The sequence below is a fragment of the Lolium rigidum genome, chromosome 6 (assembly GCF_022539505.1).
Source record: "Lolium rigidum isolate FL_2022 chromosome 6, APGP_CSIRO_Lrig_0.1, whole genome shotgun sequence".
Lineage (NCBI taxonomy): Eukaryota > Viridiplantae > Streptophyta > Magnoliopsida > Poales > Poaceae > Lolium > Lolium rigidum.
In genome coordinates this window covers 134,932,031-134,952,209 of record NC_061513.1, presented here as the reverse complement: position 1 = coordinate 134,952,209, position 20,179 = coordinate 134,932,031, and the positions used below count along the sequence as shown (strand labels likewise).

General features: G+C 45.3%; 1 protein-coding gene across 1 annotated transcript; it reads right to left on the bottom strand.

Moving 5' to 3' along the window:
• Positions 1-10,616: 10,616 nt before the first annotated feature.
• On the bottom strand, positions 10,617-12,387 carry LOC124666730 (indole-3-pyruvate monooxygenase YUCCA1-like). The gene is made up of 3 exons (XM_047204058.1): positions 11,764-12,387; positions 11,101-11,349; positions 10,617-10,914 (listed from the first exon to the last, which is right to left on the bottom strand). The coding sequence occupies exons 1-3, from the start codon at positions 12,385-12,387 to the stop codon at positions 10,642-10,644; spliced, it is 1,146 nt and encodes a 381-aa protein (XP_047060014.1). The 3' UTR covers positions 10,617-10,641.
• Positions 12,388-20,179: the final 7,792 nt, after the last annotated feature.

Genomic DNA, 20,179 nt, shown 5'->3' with positions numbered 1-20,179 from the left:
AACCGTGTCGACACGCTGCATGTTGGCGTCGTGCTTCATGGCGAGGTAAGTCGGCATCTGCGAGCATCTCCGGAGGAGCGCTCGCCCTACCAGCAATAGCTTGCACAAAGAATTCGAGCTTTAGACGGCTATTGCAGTTTGTTGATCCTCACATACATCCTAATTTGCTAGTTTGCATTCTCTTATCAGCCACATCAATATCAAATTAAATTCTGAAGAAGAACCAAAGCGAGTGACAAAAATTCAGAAGATTGGGGAAGTAACTCGCATGTTCAATTATAGGTGGGCACTCCTAAGCAAAATAAGATTGGGGAATTACCAAAATAAGCAACAGTGGCGCCTGAGACAACCCTTAGAGAGCTGCTATAAAATACAGAGTTAAAACCACCTGCAATGCAATCATGTGGACCTCCATAAGATGAACAACATGTAGGAAAGTCCTATATAGCACGTAGGTGGCACATCAAACATCATATGTTGCATTGGTATGAGAGAAAGGAAATGTGATATCTTTTCTCTAGGCCCTTTGTATAAGAATATATTAGGAAATGCAGAGTCTCTCCTCGTGCTTCAAGTCCCCGAGCAAAAGCAAATGCAACACACACGAGACAACTGGTCAGCTAATACTGAAGAAATTCAGCTAGCGTGTCCATTGTCACGCTTGTCACCGAGTACTGTCCGGCGACAACCCAGGCTCGCTGCGCTCTGCGCCTCCTTTGACTCGGCGGCCACCACGCTGCTGGAGGGCTTGGTTGGACAATCCTGACCTCCACGTCTACCTGCAGCGCATTAAGCAGCACGAGTTACGGAACTGAAAGTAAATTGAGTAGATGAGCCGAAGCGAGAAACATCGGCAACATTCGGTGAAATTCTTAGGTTAATCTTTCAGGCTACAAGTAATTAAATCCCAATAGATATCAGCCAATGTATACTACTTATATGAGAGATAGGTGCTTCCACTACTCTCTCATACTAAACATTCGAAGTAGTAAGCACATCTAGAACCATGTATCTTCTCTGTTACCGCCTCACCTGGTGCCGACATTAGAGATCTTAGTTGTTGAACTTCGGTGTCGTTTTTACGGCCTAACGCGTTTACGGCGATCGACCCCCTTCATGACATTATAATGCTTATCACGTAAGCTTATGGCATATGACATCAAGTTAAATTAGCACTACTAAGAGATTTGCACAAGGCTTTGATAATGAGTTGTGGGGTTTTTCGCTACGATGAGAAAGTTTCTGAAAAGAGGTTTGCGGAAGCTTACCAAATTCCACGCAAGCGTAAAATATAAGACATTTTGGTGATCTAAAATAGCCAACTAAAACATCTTATATTTGTTACGCGAGTTAGTAGTATCTACAAGTGGCAGCTGCAATTTAATGCGACGCGGTGTCTAATCTAGGTGGCTGACAACAGCTTACTTTACACAAGGCTAGGAACATCACGATGTATTAAGATATCAAGTTATTAAGAAAATGTCAAGTCATCTACATAGGCAAGGTAAAAGCTAAAGAAGGATTAATTAGATAGATGAATAACAGAGACAAAACGTGCAGAAAAGCTGTCAATTCCGTGGAAACATGTGCTCCTTAGACTAATCACCGAGTCATGAATGTGAATTACATGGCCCGGTTAGCAGGAAGCAATATCTAGAGGGGGCTCAAACTAAATGAGGAAGTGTTTCCACTTCAGTAACAATGACTACCTAAAATAACTATATAGTGTTCTGTCATCACAGGGATTGCAAATGGGGTCATATGCATGCCAGTTGGTCGTACTAATATCATTGGAAGACCACATAACGGGACTTTCCTGCCCCCTGTAAGAATTGGAGACCAGAGAAATTGTTTTTATCAAATAAACATAGTGTTCTTGAAATATAATTGTAAAACACATAATGGAACTTATCTGCCTCTAAAAATTGGAGTTTTCAAATTAATCCGCTTTATTATCAAATAAACATGGATACCTAGTAGCAAGCACTGATGATACATGTGTAGGCAAACACCATATGTTCAATAAAAGTAAGACATGCTACTCAAAAGGAAGAAGTTATGTCTATTTCAACTGAACTGTAAATGTATTTACATCAAAAGTAAGACGAGGCTACTCAAAAAATAGGCACAATATTACTGCAATGGTGACGGGGAAATAAGCAATGGACAATCACATAAAAGAGAAAAACTGGCCTTCTCTAAGTTATAACAATCTCAAGGTGTGATAGATCTCCAAGTGCCACTTTAGGGTAATTTTTACTAAAATAATCTGCACGATGCAGAACACCGAGTGCCAGATCTTGTCCTCTTACATGCATAACACAAAGTATGCACTCAGATAAGCATAGTGTAAATAGAGAAATTTCTGCATGACAACATGCCATCAAACAAAGAAATAAAATCATCCGGAAGTCGAGTAGCGTAGAACCACTAATAAAAATTAAATTAAAAGCATCAAGGTAAGATGATGTTAAATGTTCACGCTCACACAATAGCCACACACAAATCAAACTATTTGAAAGCATACCTTTGGACAAAAGCTGGGTTGTATTTTCCAATACTTGTTAGAAGGAAAATAAGTCCAAATATTGCATTGTAAGTTTTTCTCTTATCTTGAAAGCATTAGAATAGAGCCAAGAATATAGTCGGCACGATTGCACAACTTCTAGTTATCAGCGCCGTCATCCATATCTTTAATATCAGATTCAGAAATCCACCCACTATGAACTGTCCAACATAAGTTCCTTCGGTGGTACTATGCACTGGCTGTTAATAAACCAATCAGATTTAAAATTTTAAACCAATGGTATAGGGAAACTCATGCATAAGAAGAAAGTAACTATGGCATACCCGCAAGTAGGGTTGCAACACGGCAGGACATGCGGGGCGGATTCCGTTCCGAATAGTACAATTTGCTTAGGCTAAACGATGATATGGGCGATCCTGCATTTGCAACACTACCTACAAGCCACACATCTAGCAGAGCATTTCTTCTTTATTATTCCCACCAATCATTATATGAGGAAAGAAAGAATTGTAAATCAACTAATAGAAACTGAAAAAAATCCAGCCAACCAGCATGGAAGAAAAACCTCACCCCTTGCGGTAACAAAACACACTTTCAGCTTCTCCAATTCAATTAGAAGCTTGCAAGGCACAGGTTCAGCATAGCACTATTCTCTTGTACTCCCATGTCATACCTGAACAGACATAGCAACATTGAAAACTCAAAATTCACCTAGCCACCAACCAAAAATAAAAGTTTGTACATCACAGTTGTAGAAAACACCAAAACAAGATGAATGAAATTGCGCCGACCACCGGTATCACTTCACCAGGAGGTAACAACACTGCCCTAGCATGAGAATATCGTCAATCGAAATATAATTGCTTTTGGTTTACTTATTAATGATGCACCATACTCTGTAGTAAAACACGGTAAGATATGCTTTTCAAAACTGCATAATAATGCTATCTTGTTGTGCATCTAAAATCTGAAACTTTTCACTGTACTTTCTCGTTCTAGCTAAACGATAGAGAACTGAATTTGCTCTTACTAAAACACTTATCTCTTCTCATGTACTCCTATCAGTTAAGACCAGATGATTTAGTTTGTTTTAGATAGTTAAAGAGGATTATAAAGGCCTATACATCCACAGTGAAACTTAGGCCTATACATCCACAGTGAAACTTAAGCAAATGAAAGAAGAGTTACAAAACGGAATCACAAAGCCAAAAGAGAAAATTAGGACGAAGTGATCCTGATCAGTGCAATCCTTACCTCTCACTTGACCATGCTCCTGTGTCGTCGACTCTTATAATTATCATCCAAGATTCGTAATCCTATATATATCATAAATTAATGTAGAAGAGCCATAAGCAATGATAGGTATCAACCAAGAGCAAGATAACTGAACAATTTAATAGAAGAAATCTAAACAAATGTGGAAATTACCTAATCTGTTATTTAGCACTAAGATCTGGGGTAATTTATGTGAGTTAAAGAAAAGTTTGCCTTCTAAAATATATTAATCCCCAAATTAATTTGAACAATCATCATCCAAATCTCACACAAGAAATGAAGTACAGATGAGAGGAGGAAGGAGTGGCCTGGAACAAAGCAAGGAACAAAGCATGCCTATGAGCATGGGCACATTCCTAGTACATGTAAGTGTCCTCGAACATGCCTTTCTCTGTTTCTTCCCTGCAAATAATAGGGGCACATGAACCGAGACCTTCATAGCATAAAATAGAGAGGAAAAAAAGATGTGAATCTTGATCAGCGTGAGATGGCTCCTTACCTAAAGATGCACCTGGGCTTCACTTGCTACAAGAGCATTCGTTGTGAGAGGGACCTAGGCTAGCATCAGCGAGTTCTTGCCCAACGCATCTCCATCACCCGCACCTGGCATCACCACCGCTGCTTCCACACACATCCATCTCCTATTGAGCACGGACTTGGATCAGGGGGAGGAGGGCAGCAACGGCCCCCAAACCTTGTATTTACCTGCTGGGGAGAAGGGAGAGGCGGAGGGACGACGGCGGCGCGGGGCTGTAGCGCCACATGCTGTGAGCGCTACAACTTGGAGGAGGAGCTTGCCGCCGTCGTTTCCAGCCGCGCGCTCGCCGCCGCCGTCGCCGGCCCGCTCGCCGCCGCCGTCGCCGGCCGCGCGCCGCCGCCGTCGCCCGGCCGCGCGCCGCCGCCGTCGCCGGCCGCGCCTCGCCGGCTGCCGTCTCCGGGCGCGCGCTCGTGGCCGCGGTCGCTGCCGTCTCCCGGGCGCGCGCTCGCGGCACGCGATCGCCGCCGTCGCCCGGGCGCGTGCTCGTGCTTGCTGTCGTCGCCCAAGCGCGCGCTCGCCGCCGCCGTCGCCGGGCGCGCCTTCGCCGTCTTCGGGCACGCGCTCGGCTCCGTCGCCCGGGCGGCGTGGTCGGCGCCGCCGCCGCTGCCCTGTTCTTCTCGGTTGGGGATAGGGCGTGGAAACGAGAGGGGATTGGGGAGGAGCATGGGAGGCGATTGGTTGAGGTAGGGTTTTCGATGACGCGGTGAACATATTTTGCACGCTACCTCGCCACCCCGAAACGAGCCGTAGAGACGGCGTGTGGACCCGCCGAACCGTAGGACCCAAATGCAGCCACATGCGGGTAGACAACTGCCAGTGCATGTCTTTATCTAGTGAGAGGAGAGGCAAGAACGAACGGCTGAGATACATAGATGAGGAGATCCGACGGCTCACGTGCGCTGATCGCTGTGAGGCCCCCTATGGGGGGCATCATATATAACGTTAGATGTCGTCGGTGTAGTTTTGATCATAATAGTACAAGTACATTGTTCCACTGGAGGCGTTGATGCACACGGTGGTGCTGTCGCTGCACGTGTAGTCCAGTCCTAGTTGGTGGCTAAGCGCCGTTGTGACACGATTTCTGCCCTATGTCATAATCTATGGTAGTCATGAGGACTTCCGAGAGCTTGTTAAAAATCACTTGGCCCCCTAGATCCTTCGCGGCAAAGTCGTAATACCATGCCAGCACGACCATGATGTAGCGACATGGGTAAGTTTTCCCGTCGGGGTTTCCATCCGTGTCTACCATGAATGAAAACTCGCTCGACCTGAGTGTCGAACGCGCCATGATCAATGATGTGTTGCAGCATCCGAACTATTGGCACTGCTCATCTATCACAGGACTCGGAATTCCCAAGGTGGTGGAGAGGCAGGCGGGGTCATACACCCAAGGGGCGCCGTCCATATCTTCACTATGGCTAGCGTGGTACCTTTGGCCTTTACGCCGACGTCCATGACAAAAAAAAATCTTGGGCAACAGTTGCCACGGTCACGTGGCTTGAAGAATGTCATCATGCCGCTTGTTGCATTCGTGGTGTTGTAGTACAAGGTGACACGAGTGTTGATCACCAACCGACTAGCAATTATAATTAGGCTGGTGACCTCGATCGACTGCTTGCCTGACCTTGAGTTCTTGATGGTGTGGGTGGCGTTGTAGTGTTCCATGACGATGAATTGGCACTCAGAATCACTCAGTTGGATGAATAGTTAGCATCAATATTACGAATATTTATTTAAAAACATATATATAGGAGGGGGGCAATTGCCCCTTGGATATAGAAAATCTCCGCCAACATAAATAAGGGGCACTTGGTGTCGTGTCCCCGAGGGACCCTCAAAATATGTGGACCGGCCCTATCTATAGATGGTGAATGCGGAACAGTTATTTCGGTTCGGGGGATCACACTTGTTGATATCTGGCCAAAGATAAATCAAACTATACTAATCAGAAGAATTTCCTTAGCTACCGAGCCATGTTTAGCATTCTATTATACATCTCATTACATCCTTTGATAAGGTACATGTCGTCGGTGTAGTTTTGATCATAATAGTAGAATTACATCTGTTCCATTGGAGGCATTGATGCACACGGTGGTGTTGTCGCTGCACGTGTAGTCCGGGCCTGGTTGGTGGCTAAACGCTGTTGTGACACGATTTCTGACCGATGTCATAATCTACGGTACTCATGAGGACTCTCGAGAGCTTGTTCAAAAGCACTTGGCCCTCTAGATCCTTCGCGGCAAAGTCGTAATACCATGGTGTAGCGACATGGGTAAGTTTTCCGGTCGGGGTTTCCATCCGTGTCTACCATGGATGAAAACTCGCTCAACATGAGCGTCGAACGCGACGGAATTGATGATGCGTTGCAGCATCCGAACCATTGGCACTGCTCATCTATCACAACACTCGGCATTCCCAAGGTGGTGGAGAGGCAGGCGGGGTCGTAACCCGAGGGGGCGCCATCCCTATCTTAACGATGGCTAGCATGGTACCTTTGGCCTTTACGCCGACGTCCATGACGAAATTTTTCTTGGGCGACAGTTGCCATGGTCACGTGGCTTGAAAAAGGTGACATGGTATGTCATGATGCCGCTTGTAGCGTTGGAGCTGTAGTAAAAGGTGACACGAGTGTTGATCACCAACCGACTAGCAATTATAATCATATTGGTGACCTCGATCGACTGCTTGTTTGACCTCGATTTGTTGATGGTGTGGGTGGCGTTGTAGTGTTCCATGACGATGAACTTGCACTCGGAATCACTCGGTTGGATGAATAGTTAGCATCAATATTACAAATATTTTTTAAAAAAAAATATAGGAGAGGGAGTAATTGCCCCTTAGCTGTATAAAATCTCCGCCATCATAAATAAGGAGCACTTGGTGTCGTGTCACCCGAGGACCCTCAAAATATATGGACTAGCCATGGGAGTGATGTACCAGTTTTTTGGTTCGCACTCATTGCATGCGTGAGTCGGTTAGCTACGACATACGCGTAGGACCGACGGGTTTTAGTTTGATAAGTAGTTAAGATACCACCAAGCCTAAGCATATGTCTGTATGTTACTATGGGTTAATTTCTACTGAAATATTTTACCTTATGAAAATTTCTACTATTGAAGAGACGAGGATCCAAGTCGTATCAGCAAAATAAAGAAAACCATTAAAAACATAATCTTGAAATAGAAAATAGTAAAACACTTTCTTTTTTGAACTCAAGCTGATCATCCAACTTTGCCACCAAGGTACCTGGGAAATCTGCGCCAAACCCGTAGGAAAAAAGTGCAAAATAAGACTTATAAAAATACCTCATGTAAGGCAAATAAATTATGCAACATGTTTTTTTAAATAGTTACGAAGGGGCGGTTAGCTTTCTTAATGGCATGGCGGTTCCCAAGGCAAAGGCTAGCGAGATGTCCCATCAACGTTGCGCCTCCTCCACGTGTTGCTGACGTTCATCAACACCGATCCTTCCTGTCATTTCTCAACCGCTTCCCGCCTATGTTTCTGGCGTCGTCTCCGGCTATAAATAGATCCTAACTTCCGTCACCACAGCCGCAGTCTCTTAGCCAAAGCATCCTACTTTAAGTCTCGTAGCTGCAATGCTACGCCGCCTCGCCATGATGTACTCCATGCTTGGCCGTAACGGTCACACGTCGGCGCCTCCACGTCCACCGTCGGCCGAAATCGTCGTGCGCTGGCCAAGACCGAAATCGGTGAGGAAGACTTGGCGGCGTTCACGGTGCTCGGCGAGCAGTTCGAGGACAATGCACCACACGGGGTGGTGGTGGTGGTGGAGGAGGAGGGGGAGGAGGAGCAGAAGGAGGCGTGGACTGACGGGCTCAAGCTGGCTGACCTAGATCAACGGTGATCATTGACTCCTATTGTAAGGCGTTGTTCCACCGACAAGGCTGACGACTGTTATATTGTGATCCAAATTCATATATTAAAGGGGGGCTAACTTCTGACGAGCGGAGCGAGACCCGTCGCCGGTAGTCTTAGGCCGACTTAGATAAGAGAAGATCTCTCGCATGTTATGTGTTCACTGTTAGTGGATGTGATGTAAGTTGGAAGGCAACGTTACAACCTGTTGTTGCCCAATCTACAACTTAAGCAAAATATATGGCTATTGTTGAAGCTTGCAAAGAGTCTGTTTAGTTGAAAGGTTTGTATGCTGAACTTTGTGAAGACGATTCTTGCATTAACTTGTTTTGTGACAGTCAAAGTGCAATATTATTTAATAATTAAAAATCAAATTTTCCATGACAGGACAAAGCACATTGATGTCAAGTACCATTTTGTTCGGGACATTGTTGCTCAAGGTAAACTGAAGGTATGCAAGATAAGTACTTATGATAATTCTGCTGATATGATGATAAAGCCAGTTCATGTTGTCAAGTTTGAGCTTTGCTTGAGCATGGTTGGTATAACTGTTTAGCCCAAGTGATTGTTGGCGCCATCAAGTGTTTTTTCTTTGATGTTCAGAAGATTGTTGAAGTTCATGCTAGAAGATGAAATTTATCTCAAGGTGAAGTTTATTATATTGTGATCCAAATTCATATACTAAAGAGAGGCTAACTTCTGACGAGCGGAGCGATGCCACCGCCTATATTTACCTCTTATAAGCCGCCGGTTAGGGTTTATCAGATTATAAGATAACCCACGGCATTTGTAAATACTTTTCGATATAGCGAAGTTTTGCTAGCTGGTGTCCGTGGTTTTTTACCCTCTGTTCGAAGGGGTTTTCCACATCAAAATCTTGGGTCTCCGTTGTGTTTTCTTTTTCGTTCTTTGATTGTCCCGTTTATAATGACGACATCATCCTGGCGCGTGTCATCCAAATCTCCCAACAACGGACGCCAACGGAGGAGTCTAGGAGTCTCCTCATGGTGGCCGAGGGGCAGACAATCATTGAACTCAGCGCCGATACCCTCGCCTAGGCCGCCACCCGCGAAGCAACGAGTGTGGCCCAAAACGAAGAGTCCCACATGACGCGGGCGATGCTTACGGGTCTGGGCAGCAGGGATGTGCCACCCTCACCGGCGGCGATCCAGCACCAGCAGATGCACAGGGCTAAGGCACGTGCATCTGCAGATTGAGCGGCGTCGCAGACACAACAGAAGAAAGGGTAGAACGATGACAAAGCTGGGTCAGCGCCCCAACCGATGGCGAGCATGATAGTTTAGTTTTAGTTTATATTTAGTCTTTTTCATTCAACTTTGTAAAATACAACGAAATTTGAGTGAAAAATTAAATTTATGTCCTATTTGCACTGTTTTACTCAATACCCATGTTTTTGTTTTAGGAGTTTGGGGCTACCGTTTGACAGAGGCCCCAGAAGCGGCATCCCTTGTCGGCGCCCCTCAAAATGTATGTCCACGAGACGTTATTTGAGGGAGGTGGCTAGGATGCTCTTAGTTAAAGTTACTGAAATTTGACTATGGAAAGTTCGAGGGAGGAAGTACCACTGTGGTACATCATCCGAACAATTCGTCCAAAGTTGTGCCTTCTGACGGGCAAGAAGCATGGTGTTAATTATATTCACAAAAATCCTACTTAAACACTGTACATTTCCATCAGAAACAGACAGAGCTATGTAGCACACAGTTAGCGAATCACTCTCTTTCTCTTTCCCTCCATTGGCAGTGTATATCCCTGGCGACAGAGAGGGCGTCCGACGAGGCTCCCAGGAGTCCTCGCTGCGAGAAGCCGACGGTGTAGAGGCCGTTCCGCCCTTTCCAGCCGTTGGGGAAGGGGGTTTTAGGCGTGCCTTCTCTCGTGAAAACATCGCCTCCATCCTGCAAGGTAGGAACAATCAATCACCCATGGATGAGGTGCAGCCGCAGAGAATGGCTCACAAGTGCATCCGAAAAAAGGAGGGCATTCAGATACAGGGGGCTCAGTGCGTGGCTTGCAGGCGTGCGTTAAATGAACTTAATCGGGCAAATCTATGCTAGACTCAACCAATTTCTTGCATCCGCCTTGACTATACATAGTTTGGATAGCCTTTTGTCGACCCATACTCCCCCCATCTGAAGTAGACTATAGAGTAGATGACCATATTCAGCAATCCACAAGTGTATATCCAAAGTCTCGAGTCCGGATACGCATTGTCCCCACCTTATACAGATGGGGATGCGGCCGGCCTAGTAGCAGCGCCCATGCCGACGGTGAGTCACTGACTCGATCACTTGGCGCGAGAGAGAAGGACACTTGGGGAAGGAAGGAGCGCATGGCAAGGGGCACGAGCTGCCTCTGCCCGTCCCCAGCACACGAGAAGGGGAAAGAGGGACAGGATGGCCGATCAGGGGAATTGAAGGCTGAGGACGAAGGAGAGGCCGGCCGTGACGCCATGGCGCAGGCTGGGTGACGGTAGCCGTACTGTTGATAAACTGTGCAGACCAAAAACGAACAAGGGAGTCCTTTTCATGGCGTCACTGTGTGATATGCTTACCTTGAGCCAGGAGGGCACGTTGCTCCTGTAGCCCGTGGCGAGTATGATTGCGTCGAACTGCTCCTCCTTGCCGTCCGCGAGCCTGGCCCCGACCCTCGTTACCTCCTTCACGGCTCCTACCACCTGGCCATGATCATGTCGAGCTCAGAAATCGGCAGAGAAAAATTAAAGCATCCATGTGCAGGAGGCCGTTCTCCAGGAAGGGAACGGCTCTGATATAGATGCCAGATTAGGCAATGGCTTAATCCATGGTATTTCTTTAACCCTTTTGTGGAAGAAGCCTAGCTAGTCGACTGGCATGGCACTAACCTTAATTTTGCCTGATTTGATGTGGTCTAGCGTCCCAACGTCCAGCACAGGGGTCCTGCCGGTGAGGTTCTTGAGCTCGATGGGCCCCGTCTTTGGTCGTCTAAGCCCGAGCTGGCTCGTGTTGCCGAGGGTCAGGTGAGCCGCCGCCAGGATGAACCGGTCGACGAGCTGGACCGGCAGCCACTTGAGCAGAGCCATGGCGATGCCGAATGTGGAGAGCCCCAACATCTCCCTCGGCAGCACATGCACCTGCACCAAGAAAATGAACGCATGTACTTAGATGGTGTTTGATTGTTCGGTGTTCGAGCTGTGATGGCACGAGCCTAATAGCTGTATTAAATTGGAAGAAAATCAAAAAGAGATGAGCAGCAACATAGATAGGACAAAACATCCAACAGTGTGCGCATAATACTAGTTCTAATTATCCTTAAATATGACCAAATATAACCATGCAGATTGGAACATGCATGTGGAGAATGATAGCAACATGATACAGTGAGAAAATGGCACTCCTCGCCCGGGGGGAAATACCTAAGAAAGAGCAAAGTGAAGGAGGAGTATTACGCTGTACTACGAGAGAGGCAAAACCAAACAAACAGAAGAAACACGGCAGGAAGGACGGATCCTAACAGCACAATCTATATATAGCAAAAGGCTAATTACCGTGTTTCGCACCACCATGGAGGGCTTGGCGCCATACCGGCACAAATCCAGGCTCACCTCCATGCCGGAGTTCCCGCACCCCACCACCAGAACCTTCTCCCCGGCGAACTCCTCCCCGGACTTGTACTCGCACGTGTGCAGCACGCGCCCGGCGAACTGCCGCAAGCCGGGGAACTCCGGGACGTGCGGCTCCGCGTTCTCGCCCGTCGCCACCACGAGCCACCTGGCCATCAGCACCTCGCTGCCGACGAGTCGCACGGCCCAGGCGCCCAGGGCCACGTCGAAGACGGCCTCCTCGACGCTGGCGCCGAAGCGCGGCACGACCCCCGACGCCGCGGCGTACCGCTCCATGTACGTCACGAACTGGTCCCTGTTGGGGTACGTGGGGTACTCCTCCGGGAACGGTAGGAGAGGGAGCTCGCAGAAGCGCTTGGGGAGGTGGAGCGCCAGGCGGTCGTACATACGGTGGCGCCACGTGAAGGCCAGCGAGTCGGACCTCTCCAGCACCGTGGCCGGCACGCCACGGGCCGCCAGGCACGCCGCCGCGGCGAGACCCGAGGGACCCGCACCGACGATGACGGCGCCGGGGACCCACGTCGCGCGCCGCTCCTTCTCCTTGTCCATGGCCTAGCTTGCCTGCTTCGATCGGGCCTGGACTCTGGGGTTGAGCGCTTGCTTCTGTGTGGTTTAACTGTGAGGTGGGAGGGAGGGCGTGGTTTTACTGTGGAAGAGGGGTTTTATAGGGGTTTTGGCGAGGACTCGCACGCTTCACCAGCTCGGGAACTCGGGGAGTGCGCACACCAGCTCGGCAGCTCCACTATTTCTATTTCCTCTGTTTATCAAGCCCTGCCACCCGAATTCATGGAGTTTTCGTACGCGAAAAATAAAACCAAACTCGTAGCCTTGAAGCCAAGGTGTCTCTGTGGACCGCCGTAGCGGGGCGTACGTGGTCCAAGCTACTCTTTGTAGCTGTAGGTGGAAGTTACTCGGTCCTTGTCTTTGGTTGCAAATTTGGAAAAGGTTTGGTTGCAATACCACGGCTTGTCCCTTTTAATCACACAAACACCGGCACACCACTACTCATCGGAACGCAACAATCGCCAAAAAAATCATTGGGGAATAAATGACCTTTGATGGGAGCCTCGGGAGCGAGTGTGGACGTTTGGAGCACGGGCGACATGGAGCCCTTTTTTTGAACAATTTAAAAACTGTATTTTGAAGTTCCAAAAAAGAGGGCCGCGCTAGCTAGGGTACCTCCTTCCCCCAGCGCCGCCGCCGCTCGCCTCCCCCTTCCCTCCCGTCCCTCCATTTCGCCCGACCCCCGTGTCGTCCCTCGGGGCGGCCCGGGGGACCAATCCCCAAGCAGCGCAGGAGACCCGCGCAGGAGCACAGTGCCGCCACTGCCGCTGGCTTCGGCCGCTATGGCGGTGGGCCCTGCTTCCCTAAGGGCGGTGGGGACCCTCGGGTTGCTTGCCGCGCAGGCGGCGGAGGTTGGACGCCGGGGCGGCGGCCTCGGGTCGGCGGTGGGTGACGAGGCAGGCTTTGCGCTGGTGGCCCGACTGTTTTCGGTCGTCGACTACTACGGCCGTGAGGACGGCGACGGGGTCGGCGGGTGGCGGGCGTCCTCGCTGCTGGTTGCGCCGGCGCAGTTCTGGCCGCCATGCAGGTTGTGGGCGCGTGATGCTTCCGACGTTGGCCCTGCTCGGTGTGGCGGGCGCTGAGGGCCGGAGGCGGGGCTACGGGCGTTGCAGGGGGTGGGCGCAGTGCTGCGGGGCGGCGGCCATGCGTGTGCTCTGGGTGGCTTGGCGGCCGTTGTGGCTGCGAGGGCGGCATGGTGGCTGGACCGGGGAGCTCACGCTACTACGGCCAACGGCTCGACCTTGGAACCCTGTGTTGGTGTTCGTAGAAGCTCCCTCTCTGTGGCGGTTGGCGGCGCCCGCGGAGCTATTCTCGGTGAGCTTGGTCAGCAGTAGTAGTGTGACTCGGCTCTTCAACCCCGCGCGGTACGGGTGGTGGCAGCGGAGCTCGCGGAGCTCCTTGGTCTGGTTGTGGTGGCGGTGGTGGCTTGTGTGCGGCGGTGGCGCCGCTTCTGCACATGAGGTGTGTCTGCGGAGTGCGGGCCGGCAGCGTTCGGCCTTCTTCTTGTTGTTCGGTCGCGTGAGGGTGTGGTGGCTCGTACGCTCCGGACGAAAGCCTGGCCGCGCGGCATCTGTGGATGTTGCCGTCCTTCTTGGGGGGCGGTCGTGGAGCTCTCCGACCTTCGCTGCCCTCGGGCTCACGACTTCGAGTGAAAACCTAGATCCCGCGGGATCGGATCACGGCGTCGTCTCTTTGTCGTTTCCCCTCTTGAGGGCGTCGTCTTGAAGTTGGTGATCCCCTTCGTGCACTCCGGCGGCCTGGACACACTGGGCATCTGGGTTGGCAGGAGGTCAACCGGAGATGCGGGTGTTCCGGGTGGAGGCTTGTGAGGCAACGACGATGGTGGTGACCAAGGTCTGGTTGCGGCAAGGTCATGTTAGTCGGATCCGTTCCGACATGTCCGAATGTCTTCGTGGTGGTCTCCTCTTGCTATGAAGTCGAAGCTGCCCTTGGGCGGTGTACGATGACCTTCGAGGAGCGGTCTGGTGAAGGTCCTATTCGGCGCTTGTCTTGCGCATCTCCTTTCCGAGGTTTGTCTTCAGAATCGGAGTTGTCGTATCTTTTTGAAGAGTCATCTGTTTGGCATAGGCCAGTTTGAGCTTCTTGTGTAGCTTTTGTGGGTAGCCAGAGTGGCTAGGTGTGCCCCTTGTGGCGGAGTGAATGTGGTTCTAGGCGTGCTTTAGCGCTGTTGTTGTTGGTTTTCGCCCCGTTTTCTCCTAAAAACTGGGCACCTTCTGCTTAATGAATGGATGAGGCAAAGCTTTTACCTCTGTTTCAAAAAAAAGTTTCAAACAAATTGAGAAAAAAATCTGAATGTAGGAAATAATGTAATCTAACAAAGTGAAGAAACCTTAACTCGAAATATCCTGTATTTTGGCTGCACAAAAATGAAAAAACTAACACACTTGGGGCATGTTTGATTCAAAAGATTTTAAAACCACAACAATAGGAGAAAAAATGTAGAAATGGTATGGCATGCCATATGAAACTCCACAGGAATAAAACGCAGGAATCAGTTGCGGAAGTCGTTTGGTTGCACCATAGGAAAAAACAAACAAAAAATGCATAGAGATTGAGTACATGTCATAATTTTCATAGACATATATAAATTTTCTAACAGGTCAAACCTCATTGTAGAAATCCTATGAGACAGTACTACAGGAAATTAATCCATAAAAAATTTGGAGGGTTCAACCCTTTGAATCAAATGCACACTATAGGAAAAATTCTATGGGTAAAAATCATCCTACAAAATTCTTTTGATAGTCCTTTGATTCAAACAGGACCTAAGGTAATGAACAATGCAAAATTTTGAACCTCCAAATTCTATCAGATTTTGCTAAGCCTGCAATGTAAGGTATTTTGGGTTAAGAATGTTCTTAGAGTACATCATTATCTATTTCTAGATTTTTGTTAACCTTTTTTAAAATAAAATAATATTTTCAAATGTTGAAAAAAATGAAGGGTTCCATGTCGCCAGAGCTCTAATGTTGATCTTTAGGAGCACCAAAGTTTTCTCTGTCTCGGTTTATAGGTCATGTGTGCATTTGTAGGTTATTAATTTTACCAATGTAATATGAGGTACATACTACGAAATATATATCATTAGAAAATTAGATTTTATATTTTCCAATCGTATAATTCTTTTTTATACAATTTCTATATTATTGGTAAATTCAAAATATAGAGATATGTCCAGGACCTATAAACCATGACCGATTAGCAATGATTCATTTCTGGAGATAATTGGTCCCATACCTAACTAAAATCTAAAATATAATAATCCAAACTATAGATCATGTTGAAACTTGATTTCTCTTTGTTGGAGATACATTGATAGAGTACTAAGAAATAATGATCGGTGCCATCTGTGTCAATAGCTCATTGTGTGAAACCATGCTCAATCATACCGAGATACATTTTCCCACTTTTCTCAGTGTCCCTTGATTTTTGTTGTTGGTTATCTTATGGGGCTTTCGTTGGTATAATTTCATGCTTCCACGCAGCCACATCCTAATTTGATTATATGTGACTCTTGCCAATCAATATAAGAAAATGCATTAATTCACATTGATCTATGACATGAAAACTTATTTCATCTTATTGATAACCATTCCTTGTTGTAAACATGATATACTTTGCTTGTAAATCAAACTACTTAAATCCAGATTTTATTTGTCATCTATGTCCACTATATTGTCTCTATCATGGCTAAATCAAGCCATTCCGATCTTGTTGAGGTTTCCATTCACCCATTTTTTGGATGAACTCTAATTATTTTAGGACCACATTTTTCATGGGGAAACAAGAATGCGAAGGTTGGACAAAGTCACAATTGTTTCCTAAATGTTCAAACTGGTAGTTTAGAAATTTAAGACAATTTTTTGGAAAGTGGCATGAAATTTATTTAGAATGTGATGCAAAAAGGGAAATATCCACACTTTATATTTTAATGCTAGTATCAATTCCATTCAAATATTTAATTTCCTTTCCATGGTAATCATTTTCTTTAGAGGTCCATATTCAATGATTTTGGAAATTATGGCTCATTGTCTAGAGTTATTTAATTTGACATAATCAATATGAGGATGTAACTAGTGGAACAAAGGCTTTACTTATGTGAAACATTGGAGCTTCTTTGTTCTTAGTTTAGGAAAAAATATATTGTATCTTAATTAGATAATGAGATGATGAATTGTACATTATCCATGGAAGATGGTATTAATGGAACTGGTGTCACTTCCTATAAGCTCTTGATCTAAGGCTCGCCTAAATATATTTGGGTGGAAAACCCTTACACTTGGTTTCACACTCTGATAGTAACAAATAGATATAACTAATATGTTTCTAAAGATGGTGAAGCGATAGGACCTCCTAAATAGAAAATTTAATCTGGAAGTTGATAATCTAACAATTGTGAACGAATCAATAGTCTTTGATGTTGTATGCACATATCATTACTTATTGGCACCTCTCTACATAAGAATGGGGACATGACGCCATGTCATCAATGCTTAGATTTTTCTTGGCGTGACGAGGAAGGTCTAAGCTTGGGGATATGATACATCCATTTTTTTCATAAATTTAGTAGGTAAACATGTCATTCGCGGTTATTATTTCATCCATGTTGTACATACTTTTATCAAGACTGTATTGCTATTGCAGAACTTCACCAAAGGAATGCTTGACTGATGTAGACTAAAAATGAGTAATAATTAGGCGTTAAGTGCGCACTACGGTCTAGATGCACCCACCAAGTTTGTGTTACCTAGGAAAATCCCAACGGGTCTTCACTTCTACCTTGCATTCATTTTTTTTAAAAAAATACATGTTATTTTTCTAGAGGTTTTTTTTTGGAGGCGGTAGCAAAACATAGGAACCTTCCGTAGACCAAGGAGTTGGATACCAGTATTTCCTCCATTTCCTCTCGGCAAAATTGCCACCATCATTGTCACCGACACCTAGTCATCATGGGTAAACCATCTACCAAAACCATCATCATCCAGATCGCCATCCGATATTTCACTATGTCCATATCTAATAGATTTAAATCAACACTTGTAATCACTTTCTGATGTTGTCTCCTTATTCTTGATTGATATTGTGTATTTTCTAAGTAAAGTATTGAAAATTTATGATTGTAGACCACATCATTATACCCCTTCATAAGCCATATTTTTTATTTGTGAGTAATCCATTAAATTCATGAGGAAATTGGGGAAACCTTGTTGATTGTTTTCATATGAGATTGTAATAAACATTTGTTGATTTACTTCTTTTTGTTGTGATATGTAAATGTAATGTGTAAAATTTTACTACATGTGATACTCCTTAATGTATCCATTTATTTTAAAGTTTAATTGCATGTAATACACAAACCTATGAACAAACAATGTAAGGAAGACCCCAACCTCATTTTTGTGTCAGTCAGGTATTTTCCAAGAATGGGGAAAGAAACAAAAAATGCATCAAAGGGTTTCTAGAAGTATTATGAAAATTCATCGAAGAGTAGGCCCTAGGGGATTACACATGCCAGTGGCGCACTAGGGGCAAGCATGCACCTAGGTGTGTGTGAGTCAAAGGCATCATGTTTCCACCGCCTTTTGACTGATGCCTCCATCTAACCCTAATATGATTCACCTGTTTAGATTTCCATTTTTTTCTTAAAAATACATGTTTAGATAAAAAAAGAAGATCTCACAACATAACATATATCCAATCTTGGGATACCTCCTAGAAGAATTCCACTACTACTCTTCACGTCCATCATTGGTGTGCTCCTCACATGATCGCTAAGTGACATGGGCATCCCTAATGGGCCTGCCGAAGATAGTACCCGGGGTTTACTGAAGGCCCACTACTCGAAGAATAAGAAGATTCGGAAGCCCAAGATGTTATTAAGGAAAGCTAGAGTTGTAATAGAAAGTCCTATTTGTAATCTTACGGGATGAGTTTGAAACCTTCCCGGACTTTGTAACTTGTACAGCACGAATCCCTCGGCTCCGCCTCCTATATAAGGGGGAGTCGAGGGACGCGGAGATCATCGAATCATTGTTTACAAACCCTAGTTTTCATAATCGTCGAGTACTTTTCGGCTGAAACCTTCGAGATCTACTTGCCCTCTACTTCCAACTAAAACCCTAGCCTACAATCCATAGGCATTGACAAGTTGATACCTTGTCACTAAGGACCTGAACTATTAATTAATTGTAGCAATCTCTATTTTGTGATATCATGTATGCATCATCTGATATTTCCTTCATGAGTATGATCAACTTTATGTATTTTTGGTGGTGGCTCTATTCTTTATGAATTGCGCTCTACTTTATAGATTCATATTGTCTCTATGTTCATTATGCTAGACTTGGCTAGTTTATACTGATATAAAAATATCAAGAATGGTTTGTGTTAGTGGGGTGAAATAAGGGGTGTTGTTAGCCTAGTAATAGAAAAGGTAAACACATAGTGTGCCCACTGGTAGTTTCTTCGATCACCTCACTAATGGAGACTTACTAGTGAGCGTGTGAACCCTTGTCTAATTTATCCATAAGAAATCACCGAAGACCACACTTAGATATCTTTTAATTTTACTAATAATTAGATTCGAGATACAAAATATTGTCACCATCTATATCTCATATTATCTGATCAAACTAAGCAACCATAGTTATTGAGAACCACATGCTGTAATTTGGGATGGAAGATTGATATTTACTATTATTTGTGTTTTATGTCACTAGATGGGGGAGAATTTTTTTCACACATGCATTACCTGTCACGGATTGATATGTTAGATTTCTAACTCAATTTAAATTATTTCCTACCACAAACCTTTTTACTTGCAGGCCCATTGAGTGAATTTGTAGCATTAAGAAGCCAATTTTCGAGCGCCTAGCCAGGAAGGCAATTCTAGATGTACTCTATCCTTAATTTTTTTATTTAATTTTAACTACTTTTCAAATTAAATTAGTATTTTATCTATATCAAACCATTATGTTTCTTCTTTAGCTAAAACCTAAGTAGAGAAATTGTGTTGCTTGCCTTTGTTATCTATCTTAGTGCAGTGTATGCCCTGCTTATGCCATTAGTAAATTGTGTGACTTGACTTGGGCTCATAATGATTAAGTCATTAGTAACCCTACCATATCTCCCCAAATTCAATCGGATGTATTCGAAATAAGTCTATCACTGTTAAATTTAACATCGAGCAAGTTGGAGGTACTATACTAGATGATGATGCTATGGATTTGCCTGATTTCTATGAAATATGTGATGATCAAAAAATAAATATGTCGAATATTATCATATGAAGTTAAAATTATTCATTTCTCCTGGGCTGGGGGCTAAATAGTGTTCTTTATCTTTGCCAAATGGGGGTACTAATTCTAAAATCCACGCAAAGAAGCTTCTATATATTGCTCTATTCCCCAACTGGAATTATATGCATGAGAGAAATAGTATCATGAAGTTTAAGAAAAATGAGAATGAACATGTTGCTCAAGATTGGGAAAGAACTAAGATTTTTCATGGAAGTTTTCCTACACATGGTGATTAGCTTATGCTACACACGTTTATGGTGGATTAAATAGCATGTATATAGTTCTTTTAGATCCATTAGCACATGGTGCCTTTACGAGATAAACAACCGGTAAATTTAAAATTTGGTTAGATATCATGTTAGCAAGCTATTCTTGGTAACACAATGAAAGATCATCATCGTATACAAAAAAAAGGACACTCTATGGAGGAAGTTGAGAGTTTTTAATACAATTTTTTA

What these genes read in the sequence shown, in the direction of transcription:
- LOC124666730 (XM_047204058.1), bottom strand. Translation starts at nt 12,387, where the DNA reads ATGGACAAGGAGAAGGAGCGGCGCGCGACGTGGGTCCCCGGCGCCGTC. An exon ending in CCATGGTGGTGCGAAACACG is followed by an intron (nt 11,350 to 11,763) that starts GTAATTAGCCTT and finishes TTCTTGGTGCAG; the next exon opens with GTGCATGTGCTGCCGAGGGA. An exon ending in TCAAATCAGGCAAAATTAAG is followed by an intron (nt 10,915 to 11,100) that starts GTTAGTGCCATG and finishes GATCATGGCCAG; the next exon opens with GTGGTAGGAGCCGTGAAGGA.